Source organism: Zootermopsis nevadensis, unplaced genomic scaffold (assembly GCF_977971745.1).
Source record: "Zootermopsis nevadensis isolate Lab colony 2312 unplaced genomic scaffold, Znev_1.0 Znev_ptg000006l, whole genome shotgun sequence".
Lineage (NCBI taxonomy): Eukaryota > Metazoa > Arthropoda > Insecta > Blattodea > Termopsidae > Zootermopsis > Zootermopsis nevadensis.
Window position 1 is genome coordinate 8,217,385 of NW_028259138.1, and position 25,624 is coordinate 8,243,008.

General features: G+C 37.9%; 1 protein-coding gene across 10 annotated transcripts in view; it reads left to right on the forward strand.

Moving 5' to 3' along the window:
- The window catches only part of LOC110837546 (limbic system-associated membrane protein), a 421,660-nt gene that overhangs the window by 319,734 nt on the left and 76,302 nt on the right, over positions 1 to 25,624 (forward strand). For all 10 annotated transcript variants that reach the window (XM_022079800.2, XM_087343651.1, XM_022079782.2 and 7 more), the window contains one exon: positions 10,468 to 10,841. In XM_022079800.2, the coding sequence (XP_021935492.2) occupies positions 10,468 to 10,841 (374 nt within the window). The remainder of the gene's footprint in view (positions 1 to 10,467; positions 10,842 to 25,624) is intronic.

Sequence of the window (25,624 nt, forward strand, 5' to 3'; positions counted from 1 at the left end):
ATTTGTTACAGCATTTTTCGCATTTCTTATCCTGGAGCGTTGTTTTCTGTAATCTATTAAATTGTTTTGGGGCTTTCTGTATCATATAAATTATAAATTTCGAAAGCTGGATTCTGCTTCCAATTTTATGTTAAAAAGGGAAGAGGACAGAAGCTCTATTTTTTGGAACCTCTGGTTGTGGTAAGACCTCAGCCAAGGTCTGAGACTAGCTCAACCGTCGGGTCCAATAGACAGGCTGTGTGTTCCTTTTTACGTGAATGCGGAAGCATAATCCAGCTTCCGAAGTGTTGTGATTTAATTATTTTATAATTTAGACGATGGATAAAGCCCAGCAAAGAAGAAACAGCTTTACAGATAGAAACCTTCAGAAGTAATTCTTTCTTAAAATCTCGTATTAAAACTTTCACAGACTTTTGGTTTATTGTTTTAATATCCGTTACTGTCAGTTCTTTTGTAATACTCTTATTATGTTCATGACCCATCTTTCTATATTCTTCAACTGGTCTGGGGAAACGCATTTCTGCCACCCCATTCTACTCATTTGCTCTTTTATTAACACAGCCTACAGAATTCTGATTCATATAAAGGCGTGGGTGTGGTTATTACTTCGTACAGTTTGAACAAAGTCTGTATTTCCTTGTTTAATTGTAAATTTATTGGAGTTTTGTGACACGTGTTCTCTTCTGATTTTAGAATGAATTTCAAGAATCGTTATACAGATAAAAGCTTTTGAAACTGGTCCATTTATTCCGATCATTATGGCTTTTTCCTTCTCCACAGACCCATTATACAAGCCAACGTCTATGAGAATGATTTCAGTGGAGCTGAATATGCATGACTGCTTTTGAACGAAACATTTGTTACTAACGAACAGTGGAACAGCGTATTTGAATATCAACTTTTTGGCCCATAGACATTTTATTGGTTTCATACATAGTAGCAGGATTCTGTATAACTTCGGTTTTCCATTTAAAATGCAAATCCTGGAAAGCACGACGCATTAGACATTGGTGGCAACTTATGGTACAGATTTAAATCCTCCACAGTAGAGTAGGTACGTAAAGACAAGTTTCCAAACATTGAAATCCTTTGTTATTTAAAATTACGATTATATTTCATACATAATAAGATGAATATATTTTTTTTTAAAATTGCATAAAATAATGTTCTTTTTTAAACTGCGTGTTTTACGATTACACATCATCATTAATTTTGTAGGTCCCAGACCTTTAGGTCTGTTTGTGTTAAACCCAAGATGTTCCACGTTGATATGTACCCACAAGTCCAAGAGAGGACATGTAGCACGCTTGGCAAATATGTATACAGAATGAAGATTTCTGTCTTCTGGGTTGTTGCGCTGTGTAGTCTGGTCGATGTTAACCAACGTTTCAGAGGTCATACTGCCTCCGTCATCAGGGCGATGAGTATGAAGATTTCTGTCTTCTGGGTTGTTGCGCTGTGTAGTCTGGTCGATGTTAACCAACGTTTCAGAGGTCATACTGCCTCCATCATCAGGGCGATGAGTATGAAGATTTCTGTCTACTGGGTTGTTGCGCCGTGTAGTCTGGTCGATGTTTACCAAAGGTTCAGAGGTCATAGTGCCTTCGTTATCAGGGCGATGATGGAGGCAGTATGACCTCTGAAACGTTGGTAAACATCGACGAGACTACACCGCGCAACAAACCAGAAGACAGCAATCTTCATATTCACCGCTGTGAAAACCTCAAATCATACATGTATACAGGATTATTGTTGTAAAAGCTGAAGGGAAAAGCGCTATGAAGACGTAGGTTTAAATTGTAGGATAATATTAAAATGGATCTTAATTAAACAGTCTCGGAGATTATCTGAGGATGTTTAACCTGGAGACTCTCTCGCCTTTTTTTCATATGAAGACAGTAGCAGAATTCAGCTATCAAAACACTTGTAGTTTCATTTTTTATAGTTTAGACAATCGACAAAGTCGAAAAGACAATTTTTATGTAGAGGTTTCTTGCTTAATATAGGATGTTTTTACAAGGATATAAACTGCTCTCAGAATCTGATGCGATTGACTTCCAGGATCGAATGACGAATATCAGACTCTGTTTAGTGCCCGTGAGGTGCAGAGCGGGTAGACGACTTCGTCCTCATATTCCAATGTGAAACCTGTATCAGCGAAGTTACATTGAGGAAGAACCCCGGAGTTTTGACGCTTTCATTCAGAGTTTCCTGTCGTTGATATCCGGAAATTGGACTTGAGAGAAACGGGCTTCGTCACTTGGACAAGAGTAAAAATTGGATTCTTGGTAAATGTCTTTTTCCACAGAGAGATGAGGAGACTTGGCGAATAAAAAGCTGTAGTGGAAGGAAAGATCCGTGCGTGACGTCAGAAAGTGGAATTAAGAAGACAGCGAGAGATATAGAAGAGATAAGAGGATGAAGCACAGTAGGAACGATCAACGGGCTATCTCCACAGTCGTGTTTTAAGAAGATACGGGAAATTGGAAGATGCTAATGAATTATTTAGATAGGCACAGGCCTATTCTCACTCCTTCACTACCTTAAATTTATTTCCACTCTCAATACATTAAAACTCATAGTGATCTGAGTTTTAAAAAGTTTAGTATTTTTTAATTTCGTATACATTTAAACTCAATAAAAAAATACACATAATCAGGTAAACCCTATGCTTTATTCATCTGTCAACAAAATCAACTTGAATTTATTTGAAGAGTATATATATATATATATATGAATATAATTAACTAATTTAGTACCTCTATCAAAGGTAGAGAGTCTTCCTTAAATTTCTGATTATTACTCAGCCGGTATAGACACTACGCTTTTATCCAACCCGGTGGTTTATTATGAAAGCCCTCTAACTGAATCGTCTTCACCGAAAAGCCTTTGAAATATAATTTATACAGAACCAGACTCTAATGTATACACTCCAGGCCAACCCTTACTCCATAGAGCAAAGTCCTTCTTAAGAAGTAACTATTGTAGGATTTGAGGTTCTCGTGGCGATTGGTACGAAGATGGGACGTCTTCAGGGTTGTTGTCTGGTGGCCCTGAAGATGGAGGCAGCAAGGACCTGTAAACTTTCTGTAAAATTTTACCAGATTACACGTTGCAACAACCCAGAAGACAGTCATCTTCAACTTTAGGTCTTATAATATATCCCATGTCCATATATGTAATATATTAGTAGGCCTATATATCTGTCAAAGTGCCAATACTTTGTTCTCAGACATCCTCAGTGTCAATACAAGTACATTACACAGATGAGTTAATTTAAGAACAACTTTTATCGTTTTAAAACAATGTCTGATCACAGAATATGTCATTGCCAACTTTCGTCGGCTGTTTGCCACTTAATCCGTTTAAATATAAGTGTTTCTTAATCTCGTTTCTTTCATTTCATTAAATGTTAAAACTCAACGTCAATTGAAGTTTCCCTTAATTTTACGCAACAAGTAAAACAAGGGAGTCTTTAATTGTGTCAGATGCTTTTATTGGTGTAAAGAGTAAAATTTAATTTGATATAAGAATTTAATTTTGTTTGATAACAAGGTGGTCCAGGACTTGAGAAGGATAGATTTTGTCTCTACGTGATCAATATACCATATTATAAGGGATTTACTGATTTATATAGATCACATAATATACCTATTGTTAGGATTATGAAATCTATAAGGCTGCGTTTGGCTGGACATGTGTATCGGATGTGACGAGCGAAGGAAAGCATAATGGATTCTGGTAGAGGATACCTCTTGGAAAACTCCTAGATACTTGAAAGACCAAAAGGGAAACATGTGGAAGGTCGTGACCTCTACCATATTCTTTCCAATTTATGATCATTAATTGTCTTGTTATTCGAAAGTTCTTAGTCTGATATGCTGACAGCGTTCTTATATAAACGATAAATGACATAAGCACGTACTTAGACGTGAGAGAAGACTAGATAAGACATGTTTTGTTCAGCACCAACACACGTAGTCATGAATAATATGGTGGAATATGGGGTTACTGGTATGGTTGAAGGGTCAAGATAGATACTGTCAGGAGGAGGTAAGAGATTCAAGACAGGAACAGTAAAAATATCTCAGACAATTTTATTTTTTAAACTGAGCTTTTATAGGTAAAGTTTTTCAGTTTCGTATGAATGTCGCTGGAACCTTCTGATTATTGGTGAACTTCCTGGATCGAATAAAGAAAATGACTAAGAAAATATACAGTGGAGAATCTTGTCTACTGCAGCAAGATTCATAGAAGAAAATTATTAGTTATTAATGTTTTAATGCCCGTTTTTACTTAATGCGGATTGTCATGTTTCTTTGAAAATGGAATCGATTAGTTTTATTTTAATTTTTCATTGACTGTGATTCTGTATAGAGCTACGTGCATTTGGTCGTGGCTGGAAACTGACTCGTGCCACTAGAGGTGCCACCGTCGGAACATAATTTCAGTCTTTCGCGAAGCAAATAAAGGCTCACTCTTCCAGTCAAGCGTGAAAAACATTGTCTATTGTTTTGGTGGTTACATGCACTATACAAATAGGGCGTTTGTATACGGTGAGATTTCAGGTTCTTGTGCCAACGAATGTAAAGATGATTGTCTTCTTGGATGTTGCTTTGTGTAGACTGTAGAAATTTATCGATATTTCAGAGGTGCTTATTACGTATATCTGCCAAGAACTACGTGAGTTACTGAAGTCAAATTTGATATGACTAGTGTACATCAAGGTTTTTCGATCAAATCTATTACCCTGACATTGGAAACAGCAGATTCCTCTGAAATTTGGTAAAGACATACAAGTCGGCGTCATAATCAAGAATATCGCTGTCCAAACGTAATTTTGATTCGTAGTGGTGGAGTACATGGCGACTGCTTCTTTCGGTGCTGAAATGGAAGTTCTCAATTTTCCAAAAAGACGTTTCACCGTGCATCAATACATGAAATAAAACAGAGATCTGCTATGATTTGCAACGCTATTTTGAATTACTTTCCCCTGCCACAACTACCTATATGTTGCAGTACCTAATAGTTTTTTTAAGATAATTTGTCACAAGATTTCGGCACTAAACGTGCAAAACGAAATTAGCGAATCAGTTGATTTATATACATATATATATATATATATATGTATGAAATACATGAAGAAGGAATACCATATTTTAATGGAGTACACACAAAATATGGTCTTTCACTCTTGTTTTATAAGTTTAGAAGGGATGTTGAATAGTTATACTAGACATATTTTGCTCTACATACTACAGAAAAAAATCTTAAAATTCTGAAAACATTTCGTACCTAAAATATAATTATGGTGTAGCATTAACTGTGTCAGCCTGGTTCATAAGCTTAGATTTTCGATTGTAAATGTAGAACACTTACAGTTGGCACTTGGATTCACTCTAATAATGACTGAGGATAGATCCTGACGACACGGCCTCTCTCTTGTTGGTTAGACGTGGATTGGTCTGATCAAATGGATGTATCAAACTGGTAAAAATTTAAAAGAATGTGTCTCTGTGAATCTTTAAATGCATAGAAACTATTCTCATCTCCAAGTTTGAGATTGTGGTATGTACGTATGTTGTGTGTGTGTGTTTGCGGGTAGCCTAGCTGTTTTCAGTTGCTTTTGGTGTTTTAGTGACGTGAGAGCAATTAAGTGTCCGGTTGAACAGTTCCCTTACTGATTCATACAGTATGCAAAGCAAAGTAAGGGATTGGGCAGGGAGGAGTACTGGACCGTTGTTTCTACGGCTTACAGACTCTGTAATTTGAACTTGTGGCATTGGCTTTCTATCGGGAATCGATACTGCAAATACAAAGAGAAGCATTGCTACAGAAATGATTCTACTTCGTGTCCTTACTAGGCTTCTTCCTTCTCTTTTTTTCGCCATGAATCACAAGCTAAGGATGTCCGTGTTCTTTTTCTCTTTGTTCTAACTGCTGGACGGTGGTCCAATCAGAACAGGAATTTCTACAATGTTGTAGGGTTTGTTTGATCTCTCCGAGAACCCCTATCAGAACTACTTCCATTTATCTTTTCAATCAAGTCTTTCAGCGGTATACACAAATAGTTAAAATGAGACAATAATTTTTAAGTACGGTTATAGGTACATTCTGGAAATGTAATTCCAAAAACTTCTCCTAGTTTTATCATATACGTTTGTTTGTCCCGCTAGTAACACAGTGATTATAAAACTACAAGATCGAAAAATAAGATTCTTCTAATCTATCGTAAGGCAGGAAGACTTTGTAAATCTCTTTAACAATAGTACAGCAAGATTCGAAAGTTCTTGTTATCTTCTCATTATAATATACTATCCCTTCGACACCGCCACGGTGGTCTAGCGGTCAGAACACTAGCCTTGTAAGCCTGGGGTCCCGGGTTCAATTCCCGGTGGTGCTCAAATTTATAACTTGTGTTGGGCAAGGCCGTGGTCTAGGCAACACGGAGTTTTCCTCCGGGGGCTTACCCGGTTTCTCCGTGGCATCCCAACAATTACTCCATTCACACACAGAAGAAGGCAATGGCAAACCACTTCTGGATCATCTGCCAAGAACGTATATGAACAGGTCCCAGTCCGAGAAAAGGAGGGAAGGATCCTGTTCATATGGACCTCTCGTCAGACAGAACACTACAAATAAAATAAATCCCTTCGACTGTTAGCAACATTTTCAGCTATTCAGAACTGTAGCATCCTATGAGAAGACGTTAGGAATGGATATTTTGCAAGTGATTAAACGAATTTTGTCGTATCCTGTCCCAGCATAAGCATTATAATAAGTCTCTCTTATGATTTTCATAGTTTTAATGGACACGAAAAAGTCATGTATTTTGAAGCACAGCATTGTAAATCATGAAATTTGCAAAACATGTACAACTACAATAAAAATTAAACTTTTCCACATAACCTACTTGCAAATAGAAGTTAAAGTTTAAATATTTGCCTATAAAGTTTGTAAATATCCTCAGAAGAGGCTTGTCTTACGGTATTCCCTTCAATCTTCCATTATCGTAAACCGTAGTTGTAAACTTTACACATATAGTGTAGTAGTTACCCGAAAATAGCAATAAAGAACACAACACGCGAATCGTGAACCCAGGCAAATTCTAAGCTACATCGATGTCACTAAGACGTTTTATGTTTCTTAAATGCATATTTTACGAGGGTCGCTCATTAAGTAATGCCCCACATTTTTTTCCTCAGAACATATTTATTCAAGATGGCTCAAATTTAGTGACAATATAAATCAATGTTTCCTTTACACATACTATTTTTCCACATAGTCCCCATCAACTTGTACGGTTTTACGCCAGCGTGGAACAAGTGCATGCATGCCTTGCCGGTACCAGCTCTTGTCCTGTGCACGTAGCCATGTCCTCACTGCTTGAATCACGCTCTCGTCATCTTCAAATCTTGTTCCGCGGATAGCATCTTTAAGTGGCCCAAAGAGATGGAAGTCGGAGGGTGCCAGATCTGGACTGTAGGGTGGATGGGGTAGCACCGTCCAACCCAATTTGGTGATTTCTTCCCGGGTTCTCAGACTTGTGTGAGGGCGTGCATTGTCGTGCAGGAGCAAAATTTTGTCTCTGGCTCAAAGTGGTGTATCCAGGTTTCGTCACCTGTAATGATCCGGGACAGAAAGATCTCTCCCTCAGCATCAAAACGCTCCAACAATTCAGAAGAAATCGTTTTCCTTTGAATCCTGTGGTCTGCTGTGAGACTTCGTGGAACCCATCTTGCGCACACCTTCGAATATGCGAGAGCCTGGATAATTGCAATCACACTTCCATTGCTGACTGAAAGCTGTTGGGCCAATTGTCGAGTTGTGATGCGCCGATCCTCACGAATAATGGCATCCGCGCGATTCAACATGTCTGGAGTGGTGGCTGTGGCAGGACGCCCAGAGCGCGGCAGATCACGGAGCTCGGTTTCTTCACTTCCTGAAGCTTTAACTCTCTTAGCCCAGCGACCAACGGTGCTCCTATCGACTGCACAGCTTCCATACACAGCACACAAACGTTTATGAATGTTCACCACCGTTTCTTTTTCAGCAACAAGGAATTCAATTACAGCTCGTTGCTTGTAACGAGAGTCGTTCACAGACGCCATTTTAACAGTTCACTACAGCTCCGCTATCGGTTGGAATCATTTGAAACTCCGTACACGAACGCGGGAAACATCAAATCTCAAGCATGTAAAAGTACACTTTTCTATCTTCATTATTGGCTGAGAAAAAAAATGTGGGGCATTACTTAATGAGCGACCCTCGTATATTATCCGGTCTCGTACTAAGATAATGCTTTCATCAAAGTTATCTTCAGTTTCAGTATACGCATTACATCAAATGGGATAGCAGTCACATTACTCGCCAAATTTCGTTTACATCTTTTCCGAATTCTTCTTACATTTAGTCTTCGACGTAGGACGATATCTGTCGATTGCGATAAACTTTATTGTTACGCCGTATAGTATTTTATGTAGTTACAAAATTTTTGGAGGAACACGCGTCTCGAATAAAAGTAGAAGCGATCTGTTCCTCATAAATGATGGTAACCACTTGAAAGATTACAATAAATAACATTTTTTTTCTTGGTAAATATAACAACAGTTTTTATTAAAATCGAAATATTATTACTACGCTCGAAAGAAATACATTATTGGATCGTACTCTGAGCAAATTCAGTCCAGTAAAAACATTTTCATTATACGTCTCTAAAATATGTGTTAAAATCCTCCCACGCACATTTGGGTCTCCATAGTCGTTTTAATCTTTCCCTTTCCCCGACTACTCACCACGCGTTCTACATGCCCCGTCCATGTCATCGTTGGTTTAATCACAGTACACATTATGAAACTCTCCGTTGTGTTGTATCCCTAGCATCATATTAGTTTCTTTCTTTTTTGGCTCAGACATATTTCCGGGAACTTGATTCTCATGATAGTTGGCAGCCAATCCAGCGATCGTATTTTGCTTTCTTCCAGCTATCCTTGCTTGTTAATGTCAGATATAATTTTCGAGAGAATTTATGTTTTACAACTGTTTGTAACCGGATACCCAATGAAAATGTAATTTCCTGTTTGTAGTCGCAGAAATATGTCTTAATTTGCCTTTGATAATCCTTCTAACAGCGGTTTGAAGTAATCGTTTCCACTGGAATTCCTTTAGGAATAGTTTATAGCTCATTATCAACAGAAATTACATTTATTGCATTTCTAATTAGAAAATAGTTTTGAATCGACACTAAAATTAATTTTCACATACGGAACTTTACTTTTCTCTTTCCCGCTGACAATTACCGATATAAAACATCGTTTTATCCCATTATGGTAGATCTACATTTTGAAACAAGGTTTGAGAGCCTCTAGAATTTTGGGTAAAGTTCAGTTTAAAGATGATGTTGGTATACTCTTCGATAAGATAATTACACATTAACTAGACATAATTTATTCATCTTTTGAGAGAACATCATACTACACATTGCTACCGTAATTCGATTCAACTTCGAAAAACGTCCATAGATAACATCTATTAAAGTGTGTATACATTTCTTTGGGCCCCTCTGTATATAATCGGGTTTATTTCAATACAGCTCCAGCGGTCTACATATTTTCTTATTCCGTCACAAAAATATTTTTGCTTGGGTTTTAGTCTTTCGTGCAAAACTTGTTTCCTATTGCACAACTACCAGATGCGGGTTGTGCAGCTACTTTCAATTGCATTGTCATTCTACTGTAATTTCTTATACATTTTGTTGCATCTGTAACTCGAGGCTTGGATGAGAAGTCTCCACTCCATTTTATGATCGATAGAACATCATTTATGACTACCCGCCTATTTTAACAATATAACAAATTCAGGACGGCCATTCAATTGAATTTCTCTTCTTTTCCATACGTACACCGTCAAACATTTAATTACACTAATACCATTTGGTTAACTATTTGAAGTTAAAAAGAGAGAGTAAGGAAGTTTATTAGAAGAATATTTGCAAAGAGAAAATTACGGGGGAGAAATGAGAGGTAGCATGTTTATGGTTGCATTATTTTGTTAGAGAACTCCCAGGCTTCGCTGGTTGAAGCCGAAGATGATTTAATTAATGTTTAAATATTTAAGTTACTACGTCCAAGAGAAAACAACTCTTCTAAATTACAGATATAAATTAATTAGCGTTGTTATGAAAATTTAAGTTTCAATTATTCTAAAACCCATAAATACACTATACAGGAAAATTCGGTTATGTAATATTAATATTATTTATTATTAAAGCAGGTGTTCTTTGTAATTTTTAAATTCCCTTAAACGGTTAAGAGTGAAATTTACGAGAGACTTCTTTTTTTAATTACCTGCAAGTTTATATTACATTATATTAATTTTATAAAACAACTTTATATTATTTATTAATTGTCATTAATAACTCTGATATATTACCCGACAGTTGACTAAACTAGTCTTAACTTGTTACAGATAATGAGACATCTACTGTAGCATCTTCCGAAGAATCATTGCTACTCTCTGAAGCCACCACGGTTCCGTCTCCTTCTGAATCCCCTTTTTCGGTGAAGCTGTCGGTCCAGATAGAGGCAACAACAATTTTGTCACCGACAACTACGTTTCCTACAACAGCTCTCACTGCATTGCCGCATTCAGTCACACCAGAAGTGTCAACGGCCGGCATGGGTCGTAATTTCCTACCCTGGTTGCCATCAGTGCACCACCATCACCAAGGAACACGATGGGGCCCCTATTTCGAAGACGGGGCAGAGCCCCAGAATATCACAGCACGGGTTGGATCCACTGTGCTACTGGACTGCAAGATCGGTATGCTTCAAGATAAAACGGTAAGTGGTTTTTGAAGAATATACTCAGTCACTTTTACACTAGCTGAATTATATGTTTTAACTACTTCAAACTTACAGTTTCTACATGCACAATACTCCATGTGACATTGCCTTTGAAAAGCCACTCATCTAACAAATTCCTTGTTTTCATAGAACTCGAATATTCAGGGCTCTGTTTTTAACCCGCTGCTAGATTTTGTCCTCAGCCAGATTAATTCAATCCTTACCATCAAAATCAAATTTTTGAAGATACATTTTAATATTATCCTGCCCCCTTACACCTGTTTCAGTGGCTCTCGTTGCTTCTCTTCATGTTTCCGGACTAAATTTGTGTATGCATTGTTAATATGTACGCGTGTTACAAGCCCCGCTTGTCACATTTTCCCTATTTTTGTCGCCCTAATAATATATAATTTAAATTATGAATCTTCACATTATGTAATTTTCTGCTTCCTCCTGTTACTTCCTCTCTCTCTCTCTCTCTCTATGGCTCATATATTGTCATGTGCTCTCTATAATCAAGCACCGTCAATTTTATTCCTCCTTTAATTTGAAAGACCACAACAGAATATAGTTTCGTATATTAATATTTAAAAAAAACTGTCCACATACAAAACATCTGGAAATGAAAGAGTATTTTTTATAGATAAACACTAAAATAGTAGTTAAAAAATGTAGCAATTTGGTTACGATAAATGAAAGTCTCGGAGAAAGTTTGTAATCGTGAGGGGTTTTTTTCTGCTGCTCGTTGTATCCTAGATTTGAGATCTGCAGATTTCAGAAACGTTTTCAGAGAGTGCAAGTGGAAGCCCGGGTTTCGTGCCCTGCAAGGACTAGGCCCAGTTCTGTGCTTGCAACTGTAGGAACGGCACGAAATCGATGATTATCTACTCGCTTAGAAAAATATTCAAAGAATTTCTCGAAGCGCTGCAGGGAAATTCCGCCACTCTTAATTAACCAATATTAATTATCATCTATTATAACAATGACAATGTTACTGATGCATCGGGTATCACCGGGAACTTTAAACAAATCGGGGGTATTCAGTTTCGAACTATGATGAGGGGGCTTTTGGCACACAGTAGCAGAATCGTCTTCCTATACGTCAGATCATGCGAATTTTATACATAAGAGTAAATATTTAAAGTGACAAGCGAGAGACTTGGGATTTCTAATTTGTAGTTAAGTATGTATACAGTCTAATCTGCTAGTGATAATCTGATGCTGCCACCACAGATTTTCCGTTCCACCCGAAAGAAAAATGGTCATAGGTAATACTTTTCATGGAATTAAATATATTCATGACTAAAATTATGTTCGTTTTAACATAGGCTTTAGTTTTATCGATAGATTTCCGAGATGTTTGCTATAATGACGTGTCTTATATTAATATTGAAAGCTTTTATTCCGTGGGGCGGAATCCTTCTGCCCAAATTAATAGTCACTCAGACAAATCATTCGTCTTTTATGGAACTAGAAGAATTATTGCCATGCTCACAAGCGCCCGGCATCAGTCCCTCTGTTTAACAACATGAGTCCAGCCCACATCTTCGTATCCTACGTTTCGTTACAGTTTAATATTATTCTCCCATCTGTTCCTTGGTCTTCTTGATGATAGGTCCAGGAGTAATTCTAGCTAGAATTATGCATTTGTTAATTATCTTACATTATATTGAAAAATATAAACGAAATATTTTAACAGTAAATTCTGTATTTTGTACCCTGAACATTACTTCTAAACATTTTCAACCTCCTTTAAGATTAGCTAGGACACAACCCAGAAGTGAACATTTCACATTTCCACCGCCGTGATAACCTCAAATCACATAATGAGTCCTTCAACCGCTATCTTTGAACTGGAATTAAATTTAAATGGCTAGAAATTACGTACTTGGAGCGTGAAGAGAGTATATGGGCGAATGTATTTAGGGGCAAATTGAAATTTAGGCAATGAACATTAATTTTAATTGGTTAATATTAAATTTTCGCGCAAATTAATAGTGATCAAAACAAAAGTTCTTTTTAAACTTATGTTATGTAATGAATCCTACAAAATAGTTGTATACGATTAATCGTTGTAGCGAAAATCGATAACTTGAAACGAAGTTAAAAGTTATTGGATGTGGTCAGTAAATTAGTGATTTTACGGATGACCATTTGCGAACTCCACTGGGAGTTGATGCAACATAGTTAATATAATGTCTAGGTTACCAGCTGCACGACCTTGGTTTGATTCCCGGCAGAGCTCGATTTTATTTTCACCACATCATTCAGACCGACTTGAAATCCCGCCAAGTCCTCTGCTCAATCCGTATCGTAAAGGCTGAAGGGGCTCGGTCGTTAAGGTAATCAATTGTTTGCCTGTACCTAAAGCTGAGATTAAGAACTCCCAGAGCTATACCTAAAAAATGATGTGGTATTTGTTAAAGCACCAAGGACGGATCTTTGTGGGTTGGGTTTGATGAATAAAAGCAGAACTCAAAGTTAGTAGGTTTTGAGGTCCTCGCGGTGGTGAGTAAGAATATGACTGTTTTCTGGGTTGTAGTGACGTGTAGTAATTAGGGCGATGATGTCCGACGAAGCAAGGACCTCTGAAACGTTTGTAAACTGTTATAAAACTACAATGAGCTACAATCCAGAAGACAATCACATTTTACACTCTGTACGTAGTTTAAGCCAGTGTCTGTCAACCAGGCGCCAGCAACTTGTGCCAAAGGAGTTCGCAAGCTGAGAAAATTCTATTTATTTTGTTATGCTGTATTATAAGTTTCAAACTTTTTACATAGATTTTATTTCCACAATGGGAAAAGGTAAATTCCGAAAAATTATAACTTCTGCCTATATTTTAGTTAGTTTTCGTTCGATTTAATTAAAATATACTTACTTAGGTTACTTAGGCGATCCGTTCTTCAGTGCCTTGAGCATCTGTGGGTCCCAACTATTCGTTGGCTTTGATCTATTAGACACTTGGTAAGACTCTTTGGACGAGTGATCAGCCCATCGCAAGGCCTCTACCTGTACACAGGACAGCCCAACACAGAAAGACGCGGACAAACATCCATGGCTTGAGTGGGATTCGAACCCACGGTCCCAGTGACCAAACGGCTCAAGGCCCACGCCTCAGACCATGCGGCCGCTGTGACGGCAATTAAAATATATGAGGTAATTTTGGCGGAGGGCGTCCGCATTACGAGAGGGTTGGAAAACGCCGGTTCAGTAACGAGGTCAAACATTTTCGTAAACAGACAAAACCCTTCCATTGTTCGTTCATTTTCTGAACTTCGTGCAAAGAACATAAATAATCTGAGGAACGCGACATATATTTAACATCACGCAAACCATTTCACAGAATATTTTAGCCACTGCACTGTGTAATAAATATGCATACTTAATGCTCGACCGCGGCCGTTGAGTATAATGGTTCCACTAATTCCCCTTTGGGGCACGACGAGAGGGTAAATAACTACAGTCCGCTAATGTACACTGCGAGTGACAGAACACCTTTTTCACGTGAATAATCGACATTGAAATATATCAGACTTTCACAGGAACATTCCATAAACTATTGGTGAGACAGCGAGGGTTGGCCGATGGTTAGACATCATGCATTGGCGTTTGAATGTTACGAAAATTAACACCACAGACACTTGTAAATGGACATGAAATCTGCTACTTCTATGTTTATAATACTTTTGTGGTGAATTCACGTTAAGTTTCGATCTAATATAGCCGTGTTTCCTTAACACTATATTGTCACTTCTAGTTAACATAGGAGAAACTTAAGAAGTCTGTAAAAGATAAGGTTCCCGCGGCCGGTAAAACTGTTGATTGCAGTCTTTTGAACCATTATATCGTGGACTCTTGTAGGTGGTTACCATCGTACCGTAAGAACTTGGTCTTTATCGTAGTGGGAAGGTAAGATGATAAGTTTATCCGAAATATGGTAATCACCTACGAGACTACACGGTGTCGTAAGCGAGAAGGCAGCCCAGAAGCTTATCAGCGATCAAGGCCCGGTCCTTTCATTCTGAATTTATAGACGAGAAACAACACAGCCTCGGGCATACATATCTGCTTTCATCTATTAGTATTTATCATTATCCTATAAGACTATTGCTAGCTCCTCATTTTTAGTAAATTTAATATTTTTGCACCGTTATTAATATGAGTGATTTATACATTTTATGGCGCTGTATGAAATCGAACGGCTTATTTGTGTCACTAAAATGCATTTCAGAGCAATTAATATAGAAACAAATAAGATAAGACATGTTAATATTTTCATATTACTTCAAAGTTATATTGTAAGTATTTCCCTGAAAAAATATTAGTTATTTCTTTTCGTGGGTCTAAAATATTTGTTGAAATACCTGCTATTCTGTTTTTTAACGATTCTTTTCTGTATTTTGAGTAATTGCTACTCAGTTTCGTCAAAAACGTTCAAGATAAGAAAAATTAAATTAATAAAGCAATTTGTATGAACAATTCATGAATATGAAGACCTTGGAGGAATAAAAGAAGATATACAGCTCATTTTAGAAATGTGTGTGTTCTGATGGGGTAAAATGGTTTAAGTTTTGAAAATGATTGTACGGACTACTTTAGATAAAGTGTACGTACTTGGCTATTAAGGAAGAATGATTCTCCAAGCTGTTATCTTTCAAATTGTCACCATCAATCCTGTCCGCTCGCTCTTTAGCTTGAGGGTGGATATCATAAATCCTCCGGGTGGAGGACGGTAGTATGATGCTGCGGGAAAAACATGTTGAATCAGGGCACATCTCTACTTAAGAAGTATGCTGTGATTACGATACTTCTGCCCCCACGGAAGACGTCAGATGTCTTTCCGACCTTCAAGAGGCTAATAATACGAGAGGCGAAATGTTTCCGCACGACTGAAGTCGTATGTCGTGTTCCTTGTGACTGCTCAAGTGTAGCTGACTGCATTTTCTAACAAGACTCCATGTCTGTAACGTTACCCTGTCAACATGGATGATGGAATACGTGGGTCATGGCAGATCCTTTTCCACGTTTATCTTCTTAAATGCTCCATTCTCTTGTAAAAGTATATATAATTTTGAAAATAAAACAAGAAGGAAATATTATATGAGAAATTGTCGCATGTCAATCATCCTACGTTCAAGTTACATTAAACTTTAATAGCATAGACAGGAAAACGTCTGGCTATGAACTCGAAGACCTGAGATAGATTCCCGGCAAAGACAGACTTCGCTTTTCGCCGGATCTGGGGGCAGTCTCTGAAGTCACCCACGCTCCTATCCATAGCTGCATTGGGTCTAGCCCCTAGGGTAAAGTGGTCGGAATGTGAAGCCGCCTTCTCTCTCACACCCCTCCCCATCCATGGTTTATATTAATAATGAGCTTTAAACTCAAATTTATAGACGTCTTCATGACGAGGTGCTTAGACAAAGGGACAATTTAACACCTGAGCTTCATTTATTGATGTACAAACAAGTTTTTTAGAGGATATAAATCAATATTTTTGTGTATATTTTGAGTCCGTTGACAGAGCTTCATAAAAATTTTGTAAAACGTGAGTTTTCTATGAGGCTAATTCACTTTATTTACTGGATTTAAAGGGTTTTAAAGCATATCTGGAATAATGATCACGGTTGTCCATGAAGTAGCATATTTGCTCAAAGGTCACTAACTTTGAGAAAATAATTTGTAAGCCTTAAAGACAACAAGCATCATCAAAAACTTCGTCCAAGATTTTGCGATCGCTATGGCATTTATGGATTGTCCTCATGATATAAATTGCACGGCCTTCTAGTTGACTGACCTCATGCGTAAACGAAGAACATGTGTTAATAAAACTCTGAAGAGTGCATTTAGCCTTTCTTAATTGTTCATAAAATACAAGTGCACAGAATATTGAGTGTTTCCATAACAGAATTCCAAAATAGACTATGCAGTGTCACGATATAGAACAATAAAATTTGAAGGAATTGTGTAGAGTTATTAGTGCGAGTAAACAAGTGGTTAGGAGCAAGGGGCGAAAATGTGTTACGAATTACTTTAATTTTATTACAAATAAAAAGTCCCGAAGGAAATATAAATCGGATTGTAACTGAAACTATAAACACTTTGAAAGCTTGGATTACTAAAGAATGGATAATATCTCTGTACTACAATGGAACAGATAAGTTATTACATATTTCTATGTATTTGTATCAAGCTATATTTACCAATTTAATTTCACAGAGACCTGAAAATGCGGTTTTGACGTAAATACGTCTATATTTTAGGGTCAGTGTCATTCGGCAAAAAGTGAAACGAAAAAGTGTAACAATGGTTTATAAACAAATAAACAACAATGGTTACCTAGGAAACGTCATCTGTTTACTCTGCATTGTTGTTATCTATAAAACATTTCATTACATTACCTTACCTTACATTACATTTCATTACTTTACATTACCTTACATTACATTACCTTCCATTAAATTACCTTACCTTACCTTACATTACATTACTTTACATTACATTACATTAATTTCCATTAAATTACCTTACCTTACATTACATTTCATTACTTTACATTACTTTACATTACATACATCTACCACAGGCCCATCTTAAGCGTAACTAATTCAAGTTAAATAAGCAATGTCTTAATCAAACTTATCTCAATTGTAAAGCATGTATAAAGGAAATATTTAAAATAAAGCCAATATATAAACTTTCTTTCCGTATAGACGTATTTACGTCTAATTCTCCGGAACCTTGGTTCCATTGACAACTTTTTTACTGACCGAACGCTTAACTTCTAGTCTATAAAGAATCTGATCTACATGTTTTATCCTACTGTAAGTTCTAACACTGTAATACGAACAATAGTGTGTTCTTAACGTCGAACAAATACTAGAGGTATTATTGTTATAACAAAGTGATATAGTATCTGCGATAGAGCGGAGAAACACGGGTGAGCGAAGGTAAAATCGAATTTTTAAACAACAGCTCAGATTGAGAGATAAATTAGATGACACGAAAGGGGTTTTGATGTCTGAATAAGTGTTGTGTTGCCTAAAACGGCAGTAGGAAAACGCATTAGTGTTCCATTGAACTTCACACTTAATTTCCACGTTGGACACACACTACAATAGACAGTAATGCAGGTTAAGACAACGGTGGTCCACGAGTCTCGTTTATCTCGGCTTACTTTAACAACACAAGACACTTTACAAATGGTTTCCGCAATACTGGGTTAATCAGTAACAGAGTCGCAATTTGACCTAAATGAAACACAGACTCCTCCCGGTTTCATGGGTAAAAAATGTGACATACACTAACTCAGTTTGCTGCCCGGCAGACTGTAATGAACAAACGAATTCAACTCATTTAAATACAGAACACGACTACGGAATGATTTTGAACAGGACTGCGGCCTGCCTCCAGCCTGATGTTGCAATAACACGAGCTACAACGTGCAGCGTGTCCTATCCGCTCTTTTTAATTCGGGTATGTCTCCCCTCCCCCCTTGATTGATGCCAGTGCCACAGACTCATTCACTGCAGGCTCTGATTGTCCATTGCTTTACAATTTGCTGCTGAGAAACGGTGTATTCTATGAAATACTACCAATGGAAAATAGATATCACTTTTGCATTGGGTTTTTATTGAGGTCCTGCTTTTGATTCTTGAACAGGTTGCTGGCTATTCTAACTGAAAAATATTGGAACTTTTCTTTTCAGAGAAACTTCAGATAATGAACACGGTTATAACACCGTATAGTATAGTATAGATTCCCGGCGGTGCCCGAATTTATAACTTGTGTTGGGCAAGGCCGTGGTCTAGGCAACACGGAGTTTTCCTCCGGGGGCTTCCCCGGTTTCTCCGTGGCATCCCAACAATTACTCCATTCACACACAGAAGAAGGCAATGGCAAACCATTTCTGGATCATCTGCCAAGAACGTATATGAACAGGTCCCAGTCCGAGAAAAGAATGGAAGGATCCTGTTCATATGGACCTGTCGTCAGACAGAACACTAAATAATAGTATTGTTTTGACAAACGTTTCACAGGAACATACTGTCTCAAACTTCAGAGTATCATTACTGAAGTTTGTCCCTGTTACCTCAAGACAAATTATGAGACAGCGCTTTAAATAGACAACCACCGCATTTGTCCACGTCATTCCGTACAGAATATTTGTACTCGCTAAATAATCTAAGATATAATTTGTTTCGCATAATTTTATTAGAGGAATTAATCTATGGCAGATACATTATGTAGATCTCACATTAGCCCTTACGCTTACTCCACAAGAATACGAAAAATCGTTTCACCTTTCGATTGTACATCGAGGCCTATCCATGCTAATTAGCCGATCCGTCTGCACAGAGCTTTATTCGATAAACGTTGTTCTTAGCTTACGTTTCTAGGCTATATTTTTCGACCTAGCCTTAATTCGTCGTCATCAGACCAGTCATTCAACGCTACGTAACTCGTTTTATCATCAAACTAGCAAGAAATTCGTAACTGAAATTTGTAGGCCTATAGTCCAAACACTGACAACAGAAATGCCTTTCTTATCGATATCATTTGCAGTCTTCTGGGTGATGACGTCAAGTGGGATCCTGAAGGCGATACCATCATATGGCGCCACAACTCAGAAGCCTACTACAGTCAACATTTTCATTGCCTGGAGAACATGAAATCTCATATACGTTTCTGTTCTCTTGTATTGAGTCTGTTCAACACTTTCTCCATTTAATGCACCAAGTGAAACATTGTAGCGGAAACACTCTGGATTTGTGTTATTCTTAAGATGCCCCATTCGATTGTGGACGTACCTATTTACTTTCCTAAGACTTTGTTTGGGGTCACAGTGTCCGCGTGGTCTGAGGCGCGAGCCTTGTGCCGCTTGGTCACTGGGGCCGTGGGTTCGAATTCCACTCAAGCCATGAATATTTGTGCTGTCCTGTGTACAGGTAGAGGCCTTGCGACGGGCTGATCCCTCATCCAAGGAGTCCTACCAAATGTCTATAGATCGAGCCAACGAAAAGTTGGGACCCGCAGTGCTCAGGCACTTGAAGAACGGGTCGTTCCCAGTGTCCCAGTAAGATTTTGTTTTTCTTCAGTTCAATGTCGGGATGTTACCTTCAAATAGACAACCATTTCCTATTTAAAATTTTCTGTGCTCCCATATTTCATAATTATATACCCACATTATTTACGCAGCACAACTTTTACAATATAACGTTTTATTTAAATTAAGAATTAATCGTTTTTTTTCCTTCTCGATTACTAACAGTATCTCGCTGAATGCGTCCAAAAGTTATTCGATCGTCATTAAGTGACACAAAAATTCAATATGACTTTCTTGTACTTTATAAGAACTTTTAACTCAGTAGTGACTATCATCCTTTATAAAATATCTTTAAGATTTTGCTACTTACAAACTTGCCGGTTTCAACGCTTCAGGTATAGACTTACTTGTCTGACGTCACTTTCTGTGTAGTGAAGCGGGTTTATTGCTCGTTAGAGTAAGATGTGCAGTTCCGTTGTTTTTCTGAGTTGAGGAGTTACGCGGAACAGAACTTGTAGAAGCTTTCCGTGCGACTTTTCAGACCGTGTATTTAAGGTGGCGTTATTTCTGTCTCAGTGAAGAACTGGCTTCACATTCTCTTTGCACAATTTCGTAGGCTGTAAACATTTCTTATCTCACGATATCCGTACTTAGTCACTGTTAACAAGATTAATGTTATTAATCTAATGTATAATATTTGAATAATTTTAAATTTATTTCATTGGTCATTGAACTCATTGGTTCATGTAAGCTTAAGTAACAAAAAATACAAATTTGAATACAGCTTTCATTATCAAAAATCATTTTTATATAAGTTCTTTCTCCGAGAAAGTTTGCTCAAACGGTGTCACTTCTGACGTGTATTTAGGGAACTCTGACTCTACAGTGTGACTAACCTGTGTGGTTTTTCTCAGTACTGCTAGGTGAGTTCTCGGATACTGCTTTAAAGTAGGCCACATAAACGTCGTATTCAGCCTGTTAATTTTAATTCAACGCGATCATAATATCACATTGTTTAATGCTGAATAATTTATGCAGTTTATACAGCGTCGATAAATAACCTACTAATTCTCCCACTGAAAATGTAATTGATCGTAAACACTAACAATTATTAAGCTTTTCTGCAATTGTTATTTGCAATGTTCAAATACAGTTCAGTAGTCGGATTTTGCGCTGTTATTGATGAATTATTTATACCCTCCATTTTGAATAGACTTCAAATGTTGGTGATAAAATAACTGCTTCCAACTTGCGGATACTAGTGAATGTATGTAAACTGGTATGACCAGACTCGCGTCACTTAACATGAATGTTTGTTTGTATTGGCATCAGGATTTAAAACTGTGATGAGATATTGAAGATGGAATGTGACTATGGAACAGCAGTTAAACATTGATTATGGTCTTTCGGGTTGTCACGTTATGCAATTAGTTACATTTCTCAGGAACGGATCGCCTCCATAATGAATCATTCAGTACGAATACGAACCTATCATACATGACCTCTATATTTGTGAACTAAAAGTGACACTTTACACTCTGGTCACTAAACATGACGACAATACACAGTCAAAGATTTTAACAGCAGAATCCACACTTCCATACGAAATACATACACACATGCGCAGTAAGATCACCACCCCCACTACCATCCCACCCCCGTTCTCCCCCTTCTACTTTACAGCGGAATCTCTCTGATTCAGTATAAGGAATTTCTCCAAAAGCTCAGCAGCTATAGACTTATCAAGAACGTTAATCCATACCGTTAGTTGAGACAGTTGTTAAAGAACTTGTTAATAAATATTATGTATATCAGTAGGCTCTGTAGTTACGTCATAAGTTTATATTAACATGTTTAATTGGAAAGTATATACTACCACTGTTTTGTACGCACAAACTCTTATTAAGGAATCTTTACGTTATAATTCAAAATGTTTCGCAGGCAGTAGTCATCAACAAGTATTACTTAACAATTTACTTTTGTCCGTCGCTCTGATTCGCTTTGGTGGTATAATATAACTCAAAAAAGTCTGTAACAAGATAGAGAACTTATATTAAAATATATTTAATTCCCTTTTGAATACGTCATTGATCTTGATGCGCATTTATTGCAGATATAAAGGTCTGTACTTTACGTAATTTTCCAATATTCGCATAGAGAAACGTTTTAAATAAAATCGATAAATTCGATTTAAGCTTCGTGTAAGGTATGGAGTTTTTGGGTCGATATTAACCACAGCTAAATTCCCCCCCCCCCCCCCATCAACTTCTAGTGAGGAACCCAATATCAATTTTAATCGGAATTCGTTACATGGTAGCTGGGGCGAAATGTGCGGACGAACGGAGACAGGCATTTTGCTTTCAGTTCTGCAAAAGATGTGTAATCGTGATGATGGCATGCAAGCTTACACCAAAGCAAATGAATATACGGTAGAGGCACTCCAACACACGAACATGGCCTCTGGACACTTTATGGAAACCAGTTCCATCATTTTTACACGTTTAAGTATGTACCAGGTCGATAAGTGAGAAGACGCAATACATTAAAACAATTACATCAGCTCAGTACGAAGACCAAAGGATAGTGTTGGTTTAAATTTGCAAGTGAATTAAGATTAGTTACATTAAATATAATGACACTTGATGCGTGAAACCAAACTACAAGAACCGAATCTACATTTTTACCATTATTTACTGAAATCAAAGTATAATTCTGCATGAATTACGTGGCAATCCTTTTCGGTAGTGTAAATTGTCTTGCACAAGGCTTTAAAAATTATACCAGTTACTCGGCAAATTAAGTATTCATTCGACATCACAAATCCTTAAAAAATAAAAAAATATAAATAAGTATTATTCTTTGAAAAGTGTTGACGATAAAGGTGATTTTCGTAGGGACTTCTGTAAATTTTGAGTCGTTCCCCAAATATAAATAGCCAATAGTAATTCCATATCAATATTTAAGTTGCATTAACTAATTACTCCGTAGAGTCCTTTTTGAAAATCTTATCACCATGTGACTGGTGTAATTCCCGGGTAACTTCAGGTGAGATTCGTGGTGGACGAAGTGATGTAAGAATAGGTTTTCCTCAGTGTTGTTCTACTTATTCTCGCTATTTATCATTCCTTTATTGTTCCATAGTCGTTTGTCACCACCCGATTAGGTGTGCGATAGCCATGACGAACCAGGACATCGTTGCAACCTCATCTGTTATCCTGCACTTGGTTGAGTTCTGTCTAAAAGTAGCTATTAGGGATCGAAGCAATACCATTAGCCCGCCGGTATTCTGTGATCACCATTTAGGTTTAATAGACCCCGCTTAGACAGTTCACGTTAGATCAAGACTTCTGTTTATTTAACACATTCCAGGGAACGGGAAATATAGACGTACAACATAATCGTGGTGTTAAACAATTTCCTCGATTTGATTTAGTGTTCTTCGGAATCCGAATCGTTGGCTTTCCTTCACGGTTAGTTTTGTAGATAGAAATATCGAGGAATTGCTTACCCAAAGTCGTCATTCCGTCACTGAAGATCGACTTTTTTAACCTAACCCTCACGCCGGTTCGTCTCAAATTTTGCAGGAGCTGCGTTCACGCCCCAGTAATCATCCGACATTATTGATTTGGTTTCCGAAAACTACACTCCACAGCCCAGAACCTTTGTTCACAGTCCAACTGTCTTCATACTGCTCCATAAGATGAATTTTACTTCGAATGTTGAACTTCTGAACAGAATTTCACGGCGTTTCTACCACTGAGCGAGCAGCATAATGTTATATTTGCCCATATAACAAGATTTGCACCCTCTGACGCATTACAAACATTATTGCTGTGAATTTCACATGATTTAAAAGAAGTATATATGCTGATTTATGTGGCCTTATACTGGTGGGTGTCCACGTGAGAACCCAAATGTTATTAGTTCCTATATCACTATATATGATTTAATTTAAACATCTGACCATTTAGCATCACAAAGCAACAGAATTACACCCACATTGTTCTGCCAAGTCACAGTTTACACATGTTTATGCTATTCTATTTTATTTCGGAATAGTGTCATTAATTCATATCAGTACTCGGTAATTTATTTCTCACCACTTCGACCCTGCAGAAGGAGACAGCAAGTTTCTCTGAGACATATGTCATTTTTATGTAATTTCTATTTCTATATCGTACGATTTACAAAAGATCCTGAGTCAGGAATGTTAAACTAAGGGATAATTAAAGATGTGACATTTGGAAGGTCATTGCATGGGCTGAGATTATAACGTTGGTAATAACCTCGTTGGTAAACATCTACCAAACTACACAGCGCATCAACCCAGAAGACAGAAATCTTCATACTCTGATGACGGAGGCAGTATGACCTCTGAAACGTTGGTTAACATCGACCAGACTACACAGCGCAATAACCCAGAAGACGGATATCTTCATACTCACCGCCCTGATGACGGAGGCAGTATGACTTCTGAAACGTTGGTAAACATCTACCAGACTACACAGCGCAACAACCCAGAAGACAGAAATCTTCATACTCTGATGATGGAGGCAGTATGACCTCTTAAACGTTGGTAAACATCGACCAAACTACACAGCGCATCAACCCAGAAGACAGAAATCTTCATACTCTGATGACGGAGGCAGTATGACCTCTGAAACGTTGATAAACATTGACCAGACTACACAGCGCAACAACCCAGAAGACAGAAATCTTCATATTCATCGCCCTGATGATGGAGGCAGTACGACCTCTGTAACGTTGGTAAACATCGACCAGACTACACAGCGCAACAACCCAGAAGACAGAAATTTTCATACTCTGATGACGGAGGCAGTATGACCTCTGAAACGTTGATAAACATTGACCAGACTACACAGCGCAACAACCCAGAAGACAGAAATCTTCATATTCATCGCCCTGATGATGGAGGCAGTATGACCTCAGAAACGTTGGTTAACATCGACCAGACTATACAGCGCAACAACCCAGAAGACAGAAATTTTCATACTCATCGCCCTGATGATGGAGGTAGTATGACCTCTGTACCGTTGGTAAACATCGACCAGACTACACAGCGCAACAACCCAGAAGACAGAAATCTTCATATTCATCGCCCTGATGATGGAGGCAGTATGACCTCAGAAACGTTGGTTAACATCGACCAGACTATACAGCGCAACAACCCAGAAGACAGAAATTTTCATACTCATCGCCCTGATGATGGAGGTAGTATGACCTCTGTAACGTTGGTAAACATCTACCAGACTACACAGCGCAACAACCCAGAAGACAGAAATCTTCATACTCTGATGATGGAGGCAGTATGACCTCTGAAACGTTGGTAAACATCGACCAAACTACACAGCGCATCAACCCAGAAGACAGAAATCTTCATACTCTGATGACGGAGGCAGTATGACCTCTGAAACGTTGATAAACATTGACCAGACTACACAGCGCAACAACCCAGAAGACAGAAATCTTCATATTCATCGCCCTGATGATGGAGGCAGTACGACCTCTGTAACGTTGGTAAACATCGACCAGACTACACAGCGCAACAACCCAGAAGACAGAAATTTTCATACTCTGATGACGGAGGCAGTATGACCTCTGAAACGTTGATAAACATTGACCAGACTACACAGCGCAACAACCCAGAAGACAGAAATCTTCATATTCATCGCCCTGATGATGGAGGCAGTATGACCTCAGAAACGTTGGT